This window comes from Eutrigla gurnardus (genome assembly GCF_963514095.1).
Source record: "Eutrigla gurnardus genome assembly, chromosome: 24".
Classification (NCBI taxonomy): Eukaryota; Metazoa; Chordata; class Actinopteri; order Perciformes; family Triglidae; genus Eutrigla; species Eutrigla gurnardus.
Genome location: NC_139935.1, coordinates 1,948,275 through 1,964,324, shown reverse-complemented (window position 1 = coordinate 1,964,324; position 16,050 = coordinate 1,948,275). Strand labels below are relative to the sequence as shown.

At 44.7% G+C, this 16,050-nt stretch overlaps 2 protein-coding genes across 2 annotated transcripts; both read right to left on the bottom strand.

Moving 5' to 3' along the window:
- Window positions 1-267: 267 nt before the first annotated feature.
- bzw1a (basic leucine zipper and W2 domains 1a) lies at window positions 268-5,740 on the bottom strand. Its single transcript, XM_084004136.1, has 12 exons — window positions 5,618-5,740; window positions 4,385-4,458; window positions 4,093-4,269; window positions 3,924-4,018; window positions 3,658-3,723; window positions 3,261-3,396; window positions 3,008-3,117; window positions 2,687-2,857; window positions 2,041-2,187; window positions 1,584-1,722; window positions 1,341-1,463; window positions 268-905 (listed from the first exon to the last, which is right to left on the bottom strand). The coding sequence occupies exons 2-12, from the start codon at window positions 4,446-4,448 to the stop codon at window positions 874-876; spliced, it is 1,260 nt and encodes a 419-aa protein (XP_083860262.1). The 5' UTR covers window positions 4,449-4,458; window positions 5,618-5,740; the 3' UTR covers window positions 268-873.
- Window positions 5,741-6,015: 275 nt separating this feature from the next.
- Window positions 6,016-15,798, bottom strand: aox6 (aldehyde oxidase 6). Its single transcript, XM_084004112.1, has 35 exons — window positions 15,695-15,798; window positions 14,823-14,880; window positions 14,633-14,729; window positions 13,979-14,087; window positions 13,755-13,881; window positions 13,610-13,671; window positions 13,305-13,385; window positions 13,055-13,135; window positions 12,839-12,983; window positions 12,639-12,731; window positions 12,383-12,534; window positions 12,200-12,293; window positions 12,004-12,113; window positions 11,740-11,924; window positions 11,448-11,610; window positions 11,293-11,370; window positions 11,041-11,210; window positions 10,832-10,958; window positions 10,427-10,549; window positions 10,250-10,346; window positions 10,046-10,170; window positions 9,838-9,971; window positions 9,523-9,610; window positions 9,352-9,438; window positions 9,092-9,283; window positions 8,423-8,650; window positions 8,232-8,327; window positions 7,996-8,124; window positions 7,840-7,914; window positions 7,711-7,763; window positions 7,517-7,631; window positions 7,375-7,440; window positions 7,043-7,231; window positions 6,776-6,943; window positions 6,016-6,385 (listed from the first exon to the last, which is right to left on the bottom strand). Exons 1-35 carry the CDS (start codon window positions 15,746-15,748, stop codon window positions 6,335-6,337), a joined length of 4,002 nt encoding a protein of 1,333 aa, XP_083860238.1. The 5' UTR covers window positions 15,749-15,798; the 3' UTR covers window positions 6,016-6,334.
- Between the last annotated feature and the right edge of the window lie 252 nt (window positions 15,799-16,050).

Sequence of the window (16,050 nt, the reverse complement as noted above, 5' to 3'; positions counted from 1 at the left end):
AGTGACAACAATATCAAACTGTCTTCTTTGTTTGTTCTCCATAAAAAAAAGTGCATCTACGATAATTCTTTGTACCATTTGGATGTCAACTTTTAACAGTAAATAAAGGGCTCTAAAGAAAGTTCTGTTCAATAATGAACTCTTGACTTTTCATGGTGTATAAAATACTTCATTAAATTGTAAAACTAAATCTGTTTAATTTAATCTTTAACGCACTTTATTCCAGTTATTTCTGTTTACAAACTTTGATCAAAACAACACAGCCGATCCATTTCAATAATCTTTATTTTCATAAAAAAAGTCAATCGGTTCATATCAGATTGAAGAAAGTAGGAACCAATAATCAGTTAGCGGGCGAGGCATCTTTCGGAGGGAGGGGGGGGCGTGTGTTGTCGCGGTAACCCGAGACGCGCATACAGGTTTACCCGAAAGCAGAGTTTAAGACTCAACAGGAGCCAAAACATGAGCCGAGCAAAATAAAGTCAAAAAGGGGGAGAAGAAGAAGAAACGTTGGCAAAAATTGCATTTTCGTCTGTGGAAAAAAAAGGCGAACATCAAACGAATCGTGGCTGCGATTTGTACGAGCAGCGGCCATCGAGATCACATGGAATGTTTTGTATCCAAATTACAGAAGGAAGTACAACAATAATAATGATACCAAAAAAAGAGAGGGAGTATTCATCGCTTTCTGCTTCCACTGAGCCGCGACACGACACGGATGGGACTTTTGAATTTAGTTTGAAAGGTTTGTTTTTTTAAGCGTTTGTGTGTGTTTGGGGATAAATAACGTAACAGGAGGTAGAAGTAAAAGAAGCTCCTGCTGCTAAAAGAAAAAAGGGAAAAGAAAAAAAGCTCATCTGGCGGCGAAAGGTTTTAGTCCGTCTCCTCTTCGTCCGATTCAGACTCTGCAGAGACAAAAGTATTAAGTTGGTGACTTTAAGGACATTAAGAATCACAAACTGGACAAGCATGTTATTCTGGGTTTAATATGAAGCTCACATGCTCCCACATAACACATAAATATAATTAAATAAATAGCTAAGAACACAGACAATAAGACCATTATCTGATCTCAATGTTTCAGAGGAAGAAAACTGGAACCAGATTAAAAGGCACAAGGTTTTTCCACTGTTGCTTTGGAATCAACAGGTTGTTGAGCACTATATTTATTTATCCCATCTTATAGTTAAAACAATGAAAGTTCAGAAAAAAATTCAAGTCATTTTTAAACAAATCTCAAAAAACTTTGAGATTTTTCACCATTTGAGACAATTAAACAAGACAATAAATGGTGATATTTAACTCTTTTATGTTTATTATGAAAGAGTGCATCTTTTTACCTTCCTCTGCATTCTTCAGCCACTCGACAAATTTCCTCATCTGCTCGAGAAAAACGCTCTTCCCCTTGGCGACGTGGGCTTCGGTGTACCACTTCAGAATGGCCTCTTCGCTCAATACGTCCGCTGTTGTACGAGGAAAGGGACAGCGTCAAAGAAACGCTCACAACCATCACATTAAGGTACGGTTTTAAGGAAATGACTCGGGAGAATCAAGTGTGAACAGACTTTCATGTTCTGACAAACCTTTGTAGAGGAGCACCACGATCTTCTGAAAGGCCTTCATGAAGTTGATGTTGTCGTAGCAGTACTCCTGGATCTTCAGCAGCAGGCTGAGCTCGGACAGACCCTGGGAGGTGAAGGCTTTCAGCAGGAGGCTGTATTGCTGCAGAGATGTGAGGGCAGAGGAAAACAGCTCAGCTAATGCACGAATTAAAAAGCTTGTTGGTGCATTAAAGCTCTTTGATTGACAGCAGCTGATGTACTCGTGTTGTTCCCGTCTCTGGCTTCCATCATACATTTCATAATCACGACAACTGGACAAATTCTGTCAGCACTGAGCTCTGCTGCTCTCAATCCTTGTGATTCAACACATGAATAAAGCACCTAAGGTAGCACTGAACCAAAAGGGAGACTTTGCTCAATGACATTGAGGCATTTAAAGGATGTCCAGGACGTGAAACAACCCCACAGTGTCGCGTACCTTCAAGTGTTTGATGGCTTGTTCGGTCACCAGCTCTTCTTTCTTGTTCCACTCCACGGAGCTCATCAGGCTGCTCCAGATGAGGCTGATCATGGCCTGCTCAGAGAGGTTGGACCTTTTCATCTCCTCTTTGGTGAAGGTGATAATCTGAACCAACAGGGAGAAAAACACAGCCGGGGTTGGTTTCTTATTGGACGCCACATTCACACTCGGAGACTGATTTTAGCCATTCAAAGCCTCACATGATTTAGTAATAAATGCTGCATTTCGGGTACATTTGTCACCTCCAGATTATGCAGTTGGGTCAGGGATCATGCCAACCACGGTCACTGACAAACTGCCAGTTTGTATTCAACTTCATGATTGCCCGAACTGCTAATGCATCAGCCACAAATACAAAAATAATGCAACATGACAAAGAAGGGGGTGGGGGTCTATAATGAGGACATTTGCCAAACACAAAAAGATGTTACCAAACAGGAACAATATCATTCAGACCTGCACTCACGAGAACAGTATTATTAACGCAGAGACGATGCCTCACGATTGTGGAGCATTTGCTCTTTTTTTCCAGCATATGTACAACTTATAAACCATTCTTAGTTCGACCACGATGTAAATACAGACGTGATGTCAGCGACCTCACCTCCTTCTGAGGGTCGCCGCGGGACATCTGCTCCTGGAGCTCCTTCTGCAGCTCCTTGCGGGCGCCGATGGATTGCTGGTTGCGGGCGAAGTCCGACAGCTCCTTCAGCCCGGCGTCGGTGAAGTACTTAGAAAAATGCTCACAGCTCCGTTTGTTGGCAGGAAAGAGTTCCTGAGGGGCGGAGATACTTTCAGGTTAGAGTTGATATGCATCCAAAATGGGATGAAAAAATCTAGAAATAATATGTAGAAATAAATAGGATCACTTGACACAAAATCCATGTCATTTTCCAACCAACTCTTAATAAAATAGTTAATTTACCATCAGCCTGCTGTCCATGCCAACTTTGCGGAGCATGGCAGCAACAGAGTTGATGTCCTTCTCATTGATCCATGCCTTGAACAGCTTGACAGCGAAGGCTGCTGATACTCCTAAAGAAAAACGACACGGTTTCCGTTGCATTATAACTGAACACAAGGTCTCCCACGCTTAAAAAAGATCTTTGAACAAAACCCTCAATTTAAGTCCAACAAAAGGAGGAGGAGGACTTCCAATCTTTTCTAGGAGTTCTCACCTTCTTTGACGAGGTTCTCGTTGAAGAGGCTGTTAAGGATGGAGGCTGATATGTTGTTGTTTGCCAGCAGGATGCCGGTCAACATCGCCAGTTTGTTGCGCTCGGACTCAGTGAAACCCTTAAGAAACAGCAGCAACTACACAGAGACAAAACACATAGAAGTTAGAGTTTAGTTAAAAGCACATCTTTGATTGCAGACACATTCGTAATGTTTACAACCCTGCAGTTTTTTCTGTTTTATGCGTCAATGTTGCTTTCTTACATTAAAACCGCCAATGACAAAAATGTTATTTCAACTATAAATCTACAGTATCACTCCGATTAGAATCCAGATGTGAATAAACTGTTTAACACCTATGCAAGTTGTGTTATATTAAAAACCGGTCTGAAATCTCACCTTCTTGATTTCCTCTTCGAAACCCTTCTCCAGGTACTTGTAACGCCGGATCAGCTTGTTAAAAACCTATTGTTTAACATGAGAAAAAGACATTAAAACGAACTCTGTGCTCAAACAAATACATTAAATCATATGTCATAAGTCTTGTAAGGGATTTGTGGTTGTGGTTTTCCCCCGCGCCGTAATGGAGAGAGGAATGACAAATCAGTTGTGGATCAACGATGGCTTTTATTTAATAAAGAGCCGTAGATGGACGTGATCTGTACCTGAGCATAAGCTTGCATCGTTTCCAGGTCTTCTTGTGCCGTGAAGAGGCAGAACTCAGTGCGGGTCATGTCGTCAGATAGAGTCCCACCTGGGGCTGCAGGGGAGAGAATTATTATTATCAAAAATGCAAATCTGCATGCAAATAATGTCTTTCTACACACAACTTACCCAGCATGCCGCCAGCCACCAGGATATCAAAGAGCGTCTCAGCATACCGGCGGTAGTCAAGCTTGGCGCCAGAGGCGTCAAGGAACTTTGCGACTGCTTCCAAATCAGTGCCAGTTTGATTCAAGCCTTGTACGATACTTTCTTGAAACTGAGTAGGGTCAAATCTCTCCTTTTCATCTGTGGAAAGAGGATGCACATGTTGTTGGATTCAGGAAATACAAATAATAATAAAGGCAGGATTTGCACAAAGTTACACATGCAGAAGTAGTAAAACAGGTAACGCAGCACAAACCTCTTTTCCTCGTTTTGAACCGCTGGCCTGTTAGCGTCGGCTTTTGCTGCTTCTGATTACTCATAAAAGACACTCTGGGGAAAAAAAGGACAGGGAGTTAATAGATGCTGTGCAGAGAGCAAGTCAACACATGATGTTTTTTTTTTTATTGGCATTTGGGTGTAACCTGGATGAGCTCCACATAAGTTTAACAACAACACATGAAATATGTACCTTTGGTTCTCTATGATTACGGCTAATATTGATAAAGCAGTTTTGAAATTAAGTTACAAAACATGCAAGAACCAAATTGCTGCACCGTGTATTTATTTTGACACGTGAATGCTCACTAAAAGTACCAAAACTTAGATTTCCACATATGCTGTAAAATGTCCAACAAATGCACCATTTAATTGTGCAAGAAAAACAACCACCACTCTCAGTTGTAGGAAGGAATTTGCCTTACATGCACCGTAATAAGATATTTACAATTTTGTGCAGAATGATGCAAATATTAATTTGATGCAGATGACTGTCAGTATTTAAGAAATGAAACAATATGGTAGTTTAGTTTCTATAATAGAAACCAATGGGTTGTGCTTTACACATTTCATGTTTGCCAACTAAAATATTCAAGGAACTAAATATAGACAACACAATGACCCCAATAAACACAATAAAATCAGTGCCACGTTTTAATCGTGGTAGCTTCATTTAACCAGGAGGATGTAGGAGCTCAGACAGTGATGTGGTGTGTTGCCCTGAAGCAGGAATGGTGTGTGGAGGGGGGGAAGTCGACACAAGTATCGAGGGATTCTCCTAACTACAGCTAGCGGATTGTAGCATTAGCATGGGTCAACTGGGCCCCACCATGCGCCCGGCTGTTAGCTTAGCCGGGCCCGCTAGCTGCTAGCTTAACTGCACTAAAACCTCCGCTAACACACGAAACACAACACGACGTGTTGATCAGCCACGAAACGTAACGTCATGTCGAAATGTCACCGCAGACTTCTGAGTTTAAAAATCAAAGAGACAGTCCGGATGTATGCGAGCTACACAGAAGCTAACTGCTAAGTTAGCAGTTAGCTAACTTAGCAGAAGCTAACTGCTAAGTTAGCTCAACTCTCCCCCATGATGCCAACATTCCCAGGAAAATAACGCTCATTTCACACACTCCAAAACGACGTGTTAGCGTCGTCACGGTGACGTCAATGTGCAAGACAACACTGAGGAGTAACACATACGAGTACTCACCGAAAGTAATGCAGATATAAAACGGTTGTTAACCAGAGGAATCAAAGTAAATGGTCGATTCTCTCTCAGCGGCCCAAACAAAAAGACCTTTCCGTCAGGACTTCCGCAGGCTCCGCCCGCTGCGCATGCGCGGTTTAAAGGGGCTTTCCAATTCCAAAAAAAAAACAATAAAGATATTAATTTATTCGAGAATCATTTATTGTCATTGTACAACAGACATATTCCCAATGAAACGTTATATCCGAGGTATTGAAGACAGACTATATGACACATGAATTCTATAATTGTTTTACATTCGTTTTGGACTTGAATCATCAACTTGATAAAAAGAAATACAACTTTTTACTTTATTTATAGAGGATTAATATTTTGTACTTGTATGTACTTATTTTATATGGTATGCTATACTGGAACTTTTTATCCCAAGACTTATTTTCTTTTTTTCTCAATGTATTGTCAAAAATCAAGTCATGTCTAATCTAATCCATCTAAGCTATAAAAATGTGGTTCATTCACAAGAAAACCATGACAAACAAAACACAGTCGTGCATTCCTGTGGTTCAGTTTTTTCAAATTTGTATGAGAAGGAATAGAAGCAGAAGCAATTTATTATATTATTCATTATATTATATATGTACGACATGTATTTCCTGTCCATGTTTAGGTGTCTAAAATCTGTCCGCAGGAGTTCAGTCAGTCTAGCAGACTCTAACAGTCTCAGATGTTTAAGGCCCACGGTTTGAAAGATCCTGGTTTGATGGCAGCAATCTGGAAACACAACAAAAACATGAACATAAATGAATGATGATCGTGTGTTTTGTTATAGACACTAAGGCAATAATGTTTTTAATAATAAAGAGTTAATGCACACTGCTACTATGTAAGAGGTATCAGTTGATTTATATTGACCTTTCTTTAAAAACCAGATTGCTGAATGTAAACCCAGAGAACGGAATTTTATTTTCCTTGGATATTCATTATTGTAGGTGAGGTAAGATTTACAGCCTGCCTTTGAAAGCTTATCTGTTTTAGTATTTGTGTGTGCACTTAATGTGCTGTTAAGGAGGATTTTAAATTTTAAAAGATACACTGAAAAGATACAGACTAAACTATCACGGCATTTACTTTGTGAGGTCGCCAGTATTTCATCAGTTTTACCTTCTGAGTGAGCGGCGAGGCACACGCCAGACAGGCCCTCTCGGGCGTGGCGGGGCTGTCCAGGGAAAACGGGCCAACCAGACCGGAGTCTGAGCGTGCCGCGGCCGCCGCATCTTTGATGGCGAAGAGCACTGAGCTGCCCAGGAAGATGGACGGCTCCCCGATACCCTGCAGAGCGGAATGATCCAGAAATGTACTTGTTACACGGACCAAAAAAACACTGTGGACGAGGGAGTCTGAGACATGTGTTTCGCGATGACCTCTGACCTTTGAGGAGTAGATGGCGTGAGGATTGTGGGAGTCTGACAACAGATAAACGTTGAAGCGAAGCGGCACGTCGCAGACCGCCGGGATCTTGTACTGAGACGGACCTCGAGTGTACAGGAGCCCGGAGGGGGAAAACTTCAACTCCTCCAGAGTGTAGAGACCCAGACCCTGCATGATGGCTCCCTCGATCTGAGAGGAGGAGGGAGGAGAGGAAGGGGGGGAGGGAGAGAGAAGGGAAGGACAGAAAGGTCCCATAACTTCCTCTCCATTAGGGGAAATACACTTTTAAATTGTATTTATCCTTTATAATGATGGCTTTATATAACACTCACCTGGCCGATGTCCACTGAAGGGTTCACACTTTGACCGATGTCCATCACGACGTCCATCCTCACCGTCTGCAAGACAAGACAAAGAAAGTTATTTTCAGCTTCTGCCGATATCTCTGCCACGGTGAGTTGGTGCGGTCCTGACCCTGTAGTCTCCCGTGAGGCAGTCCAGCTCCACCTCACTGCAGCACGCCCCAAACGTAAAGTAAGCGTACGGCTGCCCCTCCATCTTGTCCCAGTCCATGTAGAGGTCTGGACCTCTGAGGACACACACAGGAAGCCGTTGCTGTCACTGGACTAATTCATCAAACCTGACTTCATTGGTTTCTCTCCTCGTACCTGTAGAATCCAGTCGCCGATAAACTGATTTTCTCAAAAAACGCTGCATTCACCTGGGTACAAATTAAATACATGTTTTTCTCCGTCATTACAGAATGATAATTCTTCTCCTTTCTTATCAAATCGTACCCAACTCTCCCATGATCCTTGGGGGTCATTCTGCCTGATGGGCTCCAGTCGCTGGTACAGAGTCTGGCAGGCATTCTGAATGACAGAAAAAGTGCATTTAAACATTAGACCTGAAGGACGACTCAGCACAAAGTCACCTTACTAACGGGACTCTACCTGGACCGCCCTGCCGTTGGCGTCGGTCCCGAAGGAGGCAGCAGAGGGGCAGGTGTTGGGGACCGTGTTGGTGCTGGTTTCGCTGATGTAGATCTTAGAGGCTGGAATGTGAAGCTCCCGACTCGCCACCTAACAGGAAACAGGAAAACAAGCCATTTACGGATACATTTTCAGATGAAGTAGATTAGATGAGGAGAGTGTGTGCCGTGGAGGCCAGACACGAGTCCTTGTAGTACCTGTTGCATTTTAGTGTGGATTCCCTGACCCATCTCTGCCCCGCCATGACTGACCAGGACGGAGCCGTCCTTATAGATGTGGACCAGAGCTGCAGCCTGTTACACACAGACAATCAGGCATCAGGTAACATGACAGGATATGGGTACTGTCCCTTTAAGGCTGCCGTGTCTGGTGAAATCACCAAACGGACCTGATTCAAGAAGCTCTCTGCGAACGCGATCCCGTATTTAATGGGGATGATCGACATCCCTCTCTTCTTCCAGCGGTTCTGCTGGTTAAACTGGTCCACGGCTCCGCGGCGGGCGCCGTAGTCGGCCTTGGCTTTACATTCCTCCCAGCAGCGCAGCATGTTCTCCGGGCTGAACTCCAGCTTGTAGTGGGTGACCGACGGCCCCTTGTACATGTTGAGCTCCCGGATCTGACGAGGAATTACAAAAAGGGTCGATGAGGCTGACTTCACCTTACTTCAGTGTATTCTATAGAGAGTATTCAACATAAATATTGCTCGATATTCAAATTGTAGATTGTGCACCATGAATTTAATTGTAGGTTGCCTTATGTATTCATACAATGTATGCATATTATCATGTTCACTGTTCTCATCCTAGTGCATTTTATATTGTGGAGGTTTTTGTGTAGGGTTATACGTTTTGTGAGTATTTGTATTTTATTGTGTACAGTATTTTGTTGCATCTAAAGATGGAAATTCGTTTTTTACTAAATCTGGTGCAAGCATCTTTTTATTTTCTGAATAATCAATGTAATGTTGACAAGTAAACTTAAAATAAAAAAACACATCGACCAGCGCCTGCTGCCTTTCTGTGTTTTTACCACACATAATGTGAAACATGAGTATGACCTGATCTGCGGGGCGTCCCAGCACCGCGGCCACGTCGTTGACCATGTTCTCCACCACCGCGAGGCTCTGGGGCACGCCGAAGCCCCTGAAGGCCGTGTTGGAGGGCAGGTTGGTCCTGCAGGCGGCGCCGTGGCCTCTCAGGTTGGGGATGTTGTAGGCGTTGTCAAAGTGGAGCAGGATTTTTTCTATTATCTGCAAGAAGTGGAGAATCACTAATTCCATTTTGTTTAACTTAAATAAACACGAGTGCGTTGACCAACCAGAGGAGACTCATCCACGGCGTTGCCAGCGTTGGCGTAGTACTGCATATCTGCAGCCACGATCCTCCCATCATTCATGAAACCCACCTGAAACACACATCAGTCCCTTGAATAAAGTTGGATTTAAAGGTTTATCTTGAGATGAAACGGATGAGAGGTGTGTTGCTGTACTCGGTATTTTGCGAGGACGGGGTGGCGCCCTCCTGTGATCAACATGTCCTCCCCTCGCTCCAGGACACAGCGGACTGCACGGCCGGTCCTGAGCACAACAATTATATGATTATTATTACTATTATTATTATATATTATATTCTGATCCTGTTTGAGGTTTATTTTGTGGAGTTATTTCAGTCCAGGATGAATGTTTTAATATTGATCATATAGATCAGGGAAGTGGGATCCGATCACATGATGGAGGTGCATTCTGTGAACTCTGATCACCCAAGACAGAGAAGTTCAAGCCGTCGTGTGTGAGTGGGGTCTTACTTCCACGCAGCCACGGCAGTAATACACGCCAGTATGCCAGTCTTAACGACCTTCCCGCCGAAAGCTCCGCCTATCCGCTTGACGTGACAGGTAACTCTGTTGGAGGGGACGCCCAACGTCTCCGCTATGGCCTCCTGCAACGCCAACGAGCTCTTTTTAGCAGCGGCGGTGACGTTAACTCAAAGCCTTTAAATCGTCATCAGCGTACCTGCATTCCCATCGGCCACTGAGTGGAGACGTATGCGTTGAACTCCGTCTCCTCGCCGACGGGAACGACCAGCATGCTCTGGGTCTCCATGTAGAAATGCTCCTGGCCGCCCATCCGAAACTCTCCTGTAGACAAAAACGTTGCTTTAAAACCATTAAATCTAACAGGTTTCCTGTAATTAAACCAACAGATAGAAACTTTCACCTTCATGAACTTGATCGACGGTTTCAAAGGCTTCCGTCACGTTTCCTCTCTCGATCCTCCTCCGAGGCTCAAAGAAAGACGACTTCTCGATGGCTTCCTGTCGGCGCGAGAAACAAACACAATAAGAAGCTGGAAGTAAGTAGCTTTGTTTGAGGAGCTGAGCCGGACTCCACAGACCTCCACGGTAAAAACCGGGTCCGGCAGGTCTTCGTAGTCCACCTTCACAGCTGCTGCTCCTCGTTTGGCGTGCGCCCTCGTGTCGGCGAGCACGGCACATAAAATCTGTCCGATGCAGGAAACCTGCAGAAACACAGCAAGGAGGCAAATATACTGTGGATTAAACCTAGAGGAGCCCTGGAACTATACGAAACATGGACACATTATCCTGCAGAATACAGGAGAAAATGATGTTTTGCAATGCAGAGAATTGTTATTATATTATTCATGTAGGTCATTATTATCCAGAGAACGGTTTTTGTTGTCATTGTTTACATTCCCTCAGATGCTAATTAAAAAAACGCACAACAGGAATGACTTTTATCTTCATTTGTATTTTTCTGTGCCTCATCCATACGTACTCACCTCGGTCTCAGCGAGCAGCTCCTCCTCATAACCGAACATTTTACGAACTTTCTGCCCGGGAATATCTTTGGCCGTGACGACCTCGACGACACCGGGAAGCCGCAGAGCGTCGCTCACATGCAGCCCTCTGTTGGATGCAGAAAACGTGAGCCGAAGTGCAGTAAAAACAACAAACGCGGGTCAGAGATCATCCTCCTTTCTGTCCTTACGTGACTTTAGCGTGAGCTCGGGAGCTGGTTACCAGAGACAGGAAGAGCTCCCCGTCGGTTCTGGGGATGTCGTCGCAGTACACGGCCTCACCTGTGGCCTGGCTGACGGCAGAGCGATGCATGATGGGACGCCCCACTGGGTCCTGGTCGCTCTGGTCCTTTGACACATGCTGAAGAAGAAGAGGAAGTCATTTACTCTTTAGTGTGGGTGTAAGAAAGGAAAAGCAGCCTTGTTAGCTCATAAAAAGTGACCTGGAAGTCCTGCAGACTGGGTTGGATCTCTCTGGGTAAAGGCTGCATCTTCTCAGGAAGCTCGTCCGTCACCACATTCTGTTCACAGAAACGCTCCGCTAGAAACAGTCAAGTAAAGAGTCACGTTGGAGTTTGAAATCAGTCATCCGTCCTACCGTTTCTCTAAGTTTCTGCAGGACCTCCAGGTTAAATTTGAAGAGGAAGCTGAGAGTCAAAGAGCGACGGAACTCCACTTTTCCTCCGGGAGTCGACGGAGGGAGGACCAACTCATCCAGGAGGACGTCGTAGGCCCGGCTGAGGGTCTCATCGTCCCAAGGCCTGGAGGAAAACACTCCCTCGGGTCATTTAAGTGAAATGTAATGCAAATTACCAGGAAACACAAACTCCTTAAACACCGATTAGACTGAATGATCCTGACAGTGATGGATAAACACTGTGACATCTGACCTAGTGACGATAGCGGCGCAGGTTTTGGCGGCGCTAACGGTGGTCGGTCCCATCCCTCCATAGTAAATACTGACATCCTGGACCACCCTGGAGCCCTCTGAGAACAGCACTCTCATCCCGGTCGTCACCGTGGGGAAGGAGCCCTCCTTCCTCGGAGCCTGGCGGAAAGCTCGGACAAACTCCCCCTGCAGGACAGACGATCACGTCTTACTCCATGACCTTTGACCTGCGTCCACAATCATAACCTGGAAACGGGTACTCAACCTTTCTGGAGAAGGGAACGAAGACAGAAACGACAATCTCTTCTGGCTTCAGGGCGGTTTTCCCAAAGCTCACAAAGAAGTCTTGATTCAGAGGAACCTCTCGTCTTCCTCCTGGTGGATTCAGACGGTTCGTCGGGAGTGAAGAAGAGGCAAGGTGTCGCACGGGAAGCAACATACATGAAAAATATTAAACTCACCACTGGAAACGACGCTCACTCTGCAGTTCCCGGCAGCCAACACAGGGTTCAGGTCTGAGTTTGGGTACGCACTCATGATGTTGCCCCCGAGAGACTGAATACACAAGTCTATGATGTCATCTGAACTCCAGTAAATCTACCTCTGAGATTTGAGACGTATTAGTGGAGTTGAAGTGTACTCACGGCCACGTTCCGGATCTGCTGGCCTCCCAAGTTCCCCAGCTGTTGGCTCAGAGCTCTGAACAGCTCGGTCTGGTCCTCGGGGAACTGAGGGACCAGCTTGTCGAGAAGAGAGCGAAGCTCGGTGAGACTGAAGCCGGCTCCCAGCCAAACACCTGCAGAGCAGACCGTTTCGTAAAGTCAACAGAGCTGAAGGCTTTCAGGTGCTGCACGTTCTAGAAGATCTTCTTGTCATCGGGTCACCGTGGAGGTTTCTCACCCTGCGGCGTCCGAGTGACTTCGAACAGCTCCTCCACTCTGGTTGGAGAGATGATCAGCGGATGCAGGACGCCTTTGAACTTCATATCTACACCTGCAACACAAAGCCAGAAACAGAATCCATCTTTCAACAAGCCTCCCACATCCTCACGGCCTTATTAGGAACACGTTTCACCATCGCCACAGTGACATCATGCTGACCTATGTTGGTGTTCCCCATGACCAGCGGGGCTTCGGGGTAACTGGTCTTGAGCTGGACCAGCTCCTCCAGGGAGACGGGGGACACCCAGCTCACCCGCTCCCCGTGAAAGGTGAGTGTCTGAGGCTTCGTCGTCTCTGCCATCCGCTGCGGAGAGAAAACGTCTTAATGTGAGGAATAACGGAGCTCTGCTCGTCAGCTGACATCTTATGACTTACGATCAGTTCGGGGGGGAAGATGAACTCTTGTGTCGAGTCCAGTGGCAGAAAATCCTCCTTGTCAAACAACTGTGGCTTTTCCTGCAATTTAAAAACATGAGATTCACCACGGTTTAAGGAACGCTGCGTGAATGAAAGTAAATCAAATCTCTAAATGTGAGAGGTACTTTTAAATATGTCAGATGACAACGAGAGGAAACACAAGGTCAATAAGAGACATCACACGAATAAAAGGAGAAAGAAAAATCACTTCAGGCTCTGGTTCTTCAGTATTTTCTCCTCCTTTGAGGCAACAGGCTCCGGCTCCATTGACTTGGCAGCATTTGGCTTCCTGTTGGGATTGATTGCAGCAATTATCACATCTTCCTTTTCATCGTTTTTCAGTCTTTCTGCTGCATTTGTTAAACTTTTCCCCCGTTTTTTTGCTCTCAGATCTTAAACTCACATTGACCTAATGATCAATCCTACGACCTGATGGACTCAGTCACTCATAAACCGATGTGATCGTTGATTATTTATGAATGATATAACTTATATTGGAGCTGAGCTTTGCACCTGACAGAAGGTCCTGCAGCCGTCGACGATGGGTCGATATCCGGTGCACCTGCACAGGTTACCTGAAAAAAGCAACGACGCGCCGTGAGGCACGTGTTCACATGCATAGAAATAACCTTCTCCAAATGAAAAGACGCCAACACACCGGCGAGAGCCTGCGTGATGTCATCCATGGTGGGCTGAGGCTGGTTCCTCAGCAGAGCGTACATGGACATCACCATCCCCGGGGTGCAGAAGCCACACTGGGAGCCGTGGGCCTTCGCGATCCGCTCCTACCAAACACAGCAGCAGAAGGCTAGAGGAAGCTGCTGGACTTTTCTCTGGTGTGCACTTTGTACAACAAACGAGATGCTGTGTGTGTGTGTCGACCTGCACGGGGTGGATCCGGGTCTTGGTGCTGCCGACGCCTTCCACCGTGGTGACGGCGGCTCCGTGGAGCTGGCAGAGCGGCAGGAGGCAGGCGTTGGCCGAGTAATGTCTGACGGCAGCGGTGAAGGAAAACATCTCTTCTGTCCTCCATGATATATTGTTTTTGCATCGCGTGTTTGTGAGTCGTACTTCCTCTGTGTGTTGGTTCGGTCCCTGGAATGTACATTTATAATCCGATGCCACAGAAATCCTGTTTTACGCTCGTCTGTGGATGTCTGAAACCAGTCTGTCAGATAACCAGTTGACAATCAGAGTCCCTCTTGTTTTCTGTAAATCTGTTTTTGTTCGTCAAATGGAAACAGTGTTCGGTTTCCTGGGACCACGTCCACTGCTGAACAAATGTATTTTCCAGTCTTCTTTTTTGTTTTTACAGTTAGAGTTAAGCCGACATGGTTGATTTTCTCTCTTCCGTCAGGGAGAAGATAGGGACATTTCTGTTTACTAATGAATCTGAATAAAAACTATGAACTTTGACTATGATTTTTGGCTTCAGAACACTGAAATATATATATTTTTAATTTAATTTGATTTAAGTTAAGTGTACACATTCCGAGGGGAGCTGCATGGTCATGTGGTTTATCACATAAAGGATACATGATGGATTTGGTGGCCGGGTGGCGGCGTGACAACATGACGGTGCACGCCCCGCAGCCTCCACCGCCGCAGCCATACTTGGTCCCGGTTAATCTCACTGAGGTCAGTCAAGCAGACAACCTGTAGGCGTGGCTCACATCAACACACAGCCCATCATAAAACCTGATACCTGAGCCGGTCTGAAGGATACGTTTCTCCCGGAGGAAGGACAACAGCGTGGTTTCAGGGTCTGCATTCTCCACGGTTACCTGTTTTTAAAAGAAGGACAACCATTCACTTTTTAAAAGGGTTAAACTTCCACAGTCCAAAACATGTGTGCAACTGATTAAATGACCTCTACTCGGTCCCTCTAGTGCAAAAAGCCAGTTTCTTTGTTTGTGTTGAATTCGGAGATGGTGACGATATTATTTCAATAATTATGCTTATACATATAAGTCGTTACAACTTGCAAAACAAACCTCCCAATTCACAATTATATTATATTATATTATGTATTGCAAGTATGACTTATATTCATTATTGTTTTATCATTTATTCCAGTTCATAACCCAAATATATTAAGTAAAAATTGTACATATATGACCAGAGAAAGCAGAATATCCTAACTTTTTTTTCCTGCTGAACTAGTTATTTGAGGACAACCTACGTGACCTACGGAAGCATACTTTCAAATATTTACAAAATCATCACGTGACCAGGTTTTAATAGCTGGTAAGATACTGTAGTCTTTATTATGAGAGGTACGTAGGTTAGTACAGCTTTTATTTTCTAAATCGTTTTCCGTCACGGAATCAGAAGGGTCACCAATTTTAAAGTAATACCAGTTACTTTGACTAGTTAGGGATTAATGTAATTATTATTATTTATTTGTTTACCACACTGTTGTGAGTCACATGCGAACGATACTGAAAACTAATTTGTAGCTTGGAGGAAAAAAGAAATTGCGACGGAAGTGATGAATAAATAAACAATTAATGAAAAAGTATGATGGCTGAAAACGATCTTCAAACTTAAGCTAAAACTTAAAACATCACAAACACGTCAACTAAAGTCTTAACGTACCTTTTTGCCGTTGATAAAGAAGCACAAAACGTCTCCTGCTTTCTCCGCAGACATCTTTAGACTGAGTTTGTCACAAAGTTCACGTTCGCGGCGCGAAGCTACGCGACTTCCGCCTGCCAATACTTTCAAAATAAAACCGATCGAGGGTTGAAAAAACGGGTGCCAACTTTGCAGGACATTAATTACTTTTTGTTTTTACTCCTTTTACATTCGTTATACACTAAAGCCGATGTAGACATCTGACTCATGCGTTTTAACATGAAAACATCGTATACGTAACGATCAGCCCGCGGCGCTGCAGCGCTGAACAAGGAGGCGATGTCTGCAATTCTGTGCATTTATCGGACAACAGATTT

What these genes read in the sequence shown, in the direction of transcription:
- aox6 (XM_084004112.1), bottom strand. Translation starts at nt 15,748, where the DNA reads ATGTCTGCGGAGAAAGCAGGAGACGTTTTGTGCTTCTTTATCAACGGC. An exon ending in ACTGCCGTGGCTGCGTGGAA is followed by an intron (nt 9,611 to 9,837) that starts GTAAGACCCCAC and finishes TGTTGTGCTCAG; the next exon opens with GACCGGCCGTGCAGTCCGCT. An exon ending in CAGAGAGCTTCTTGAATCAG is followed by an intron (nt 8,328 to 8,422) that starts GTCCGTTTGGTG and finishes TGTGTGTAACAG; the next exon opens with GCTGCAGCTCTGGTCCACAT.
- bzw1a (XM_084004136.1), bottom strand. Translation starts at nt 4,448, where the DNA reads ATGAGTAATCAGAAGCAGCAAAAGCCGACGCTAACAGGCCAGCGGTTC. An exon ending in CGATGCAAGCTTATGCTCAG is followed by an intron (nt 3,724 to 3,923) that starts GTACAGATCACG and finishes GTTAAACAATAG; the next exon opens with GTTTTTAACAAGCTGATCCG. An exon ending in CGTGGTGCTCCTCTACAAAG is followed by an intron (nt 1,464 to 1,583) that starts GTTTGTCAGAAC and finishes CTCGTACAACAG; the next exon opens with CGGACGTATTGAGCGAAGAG.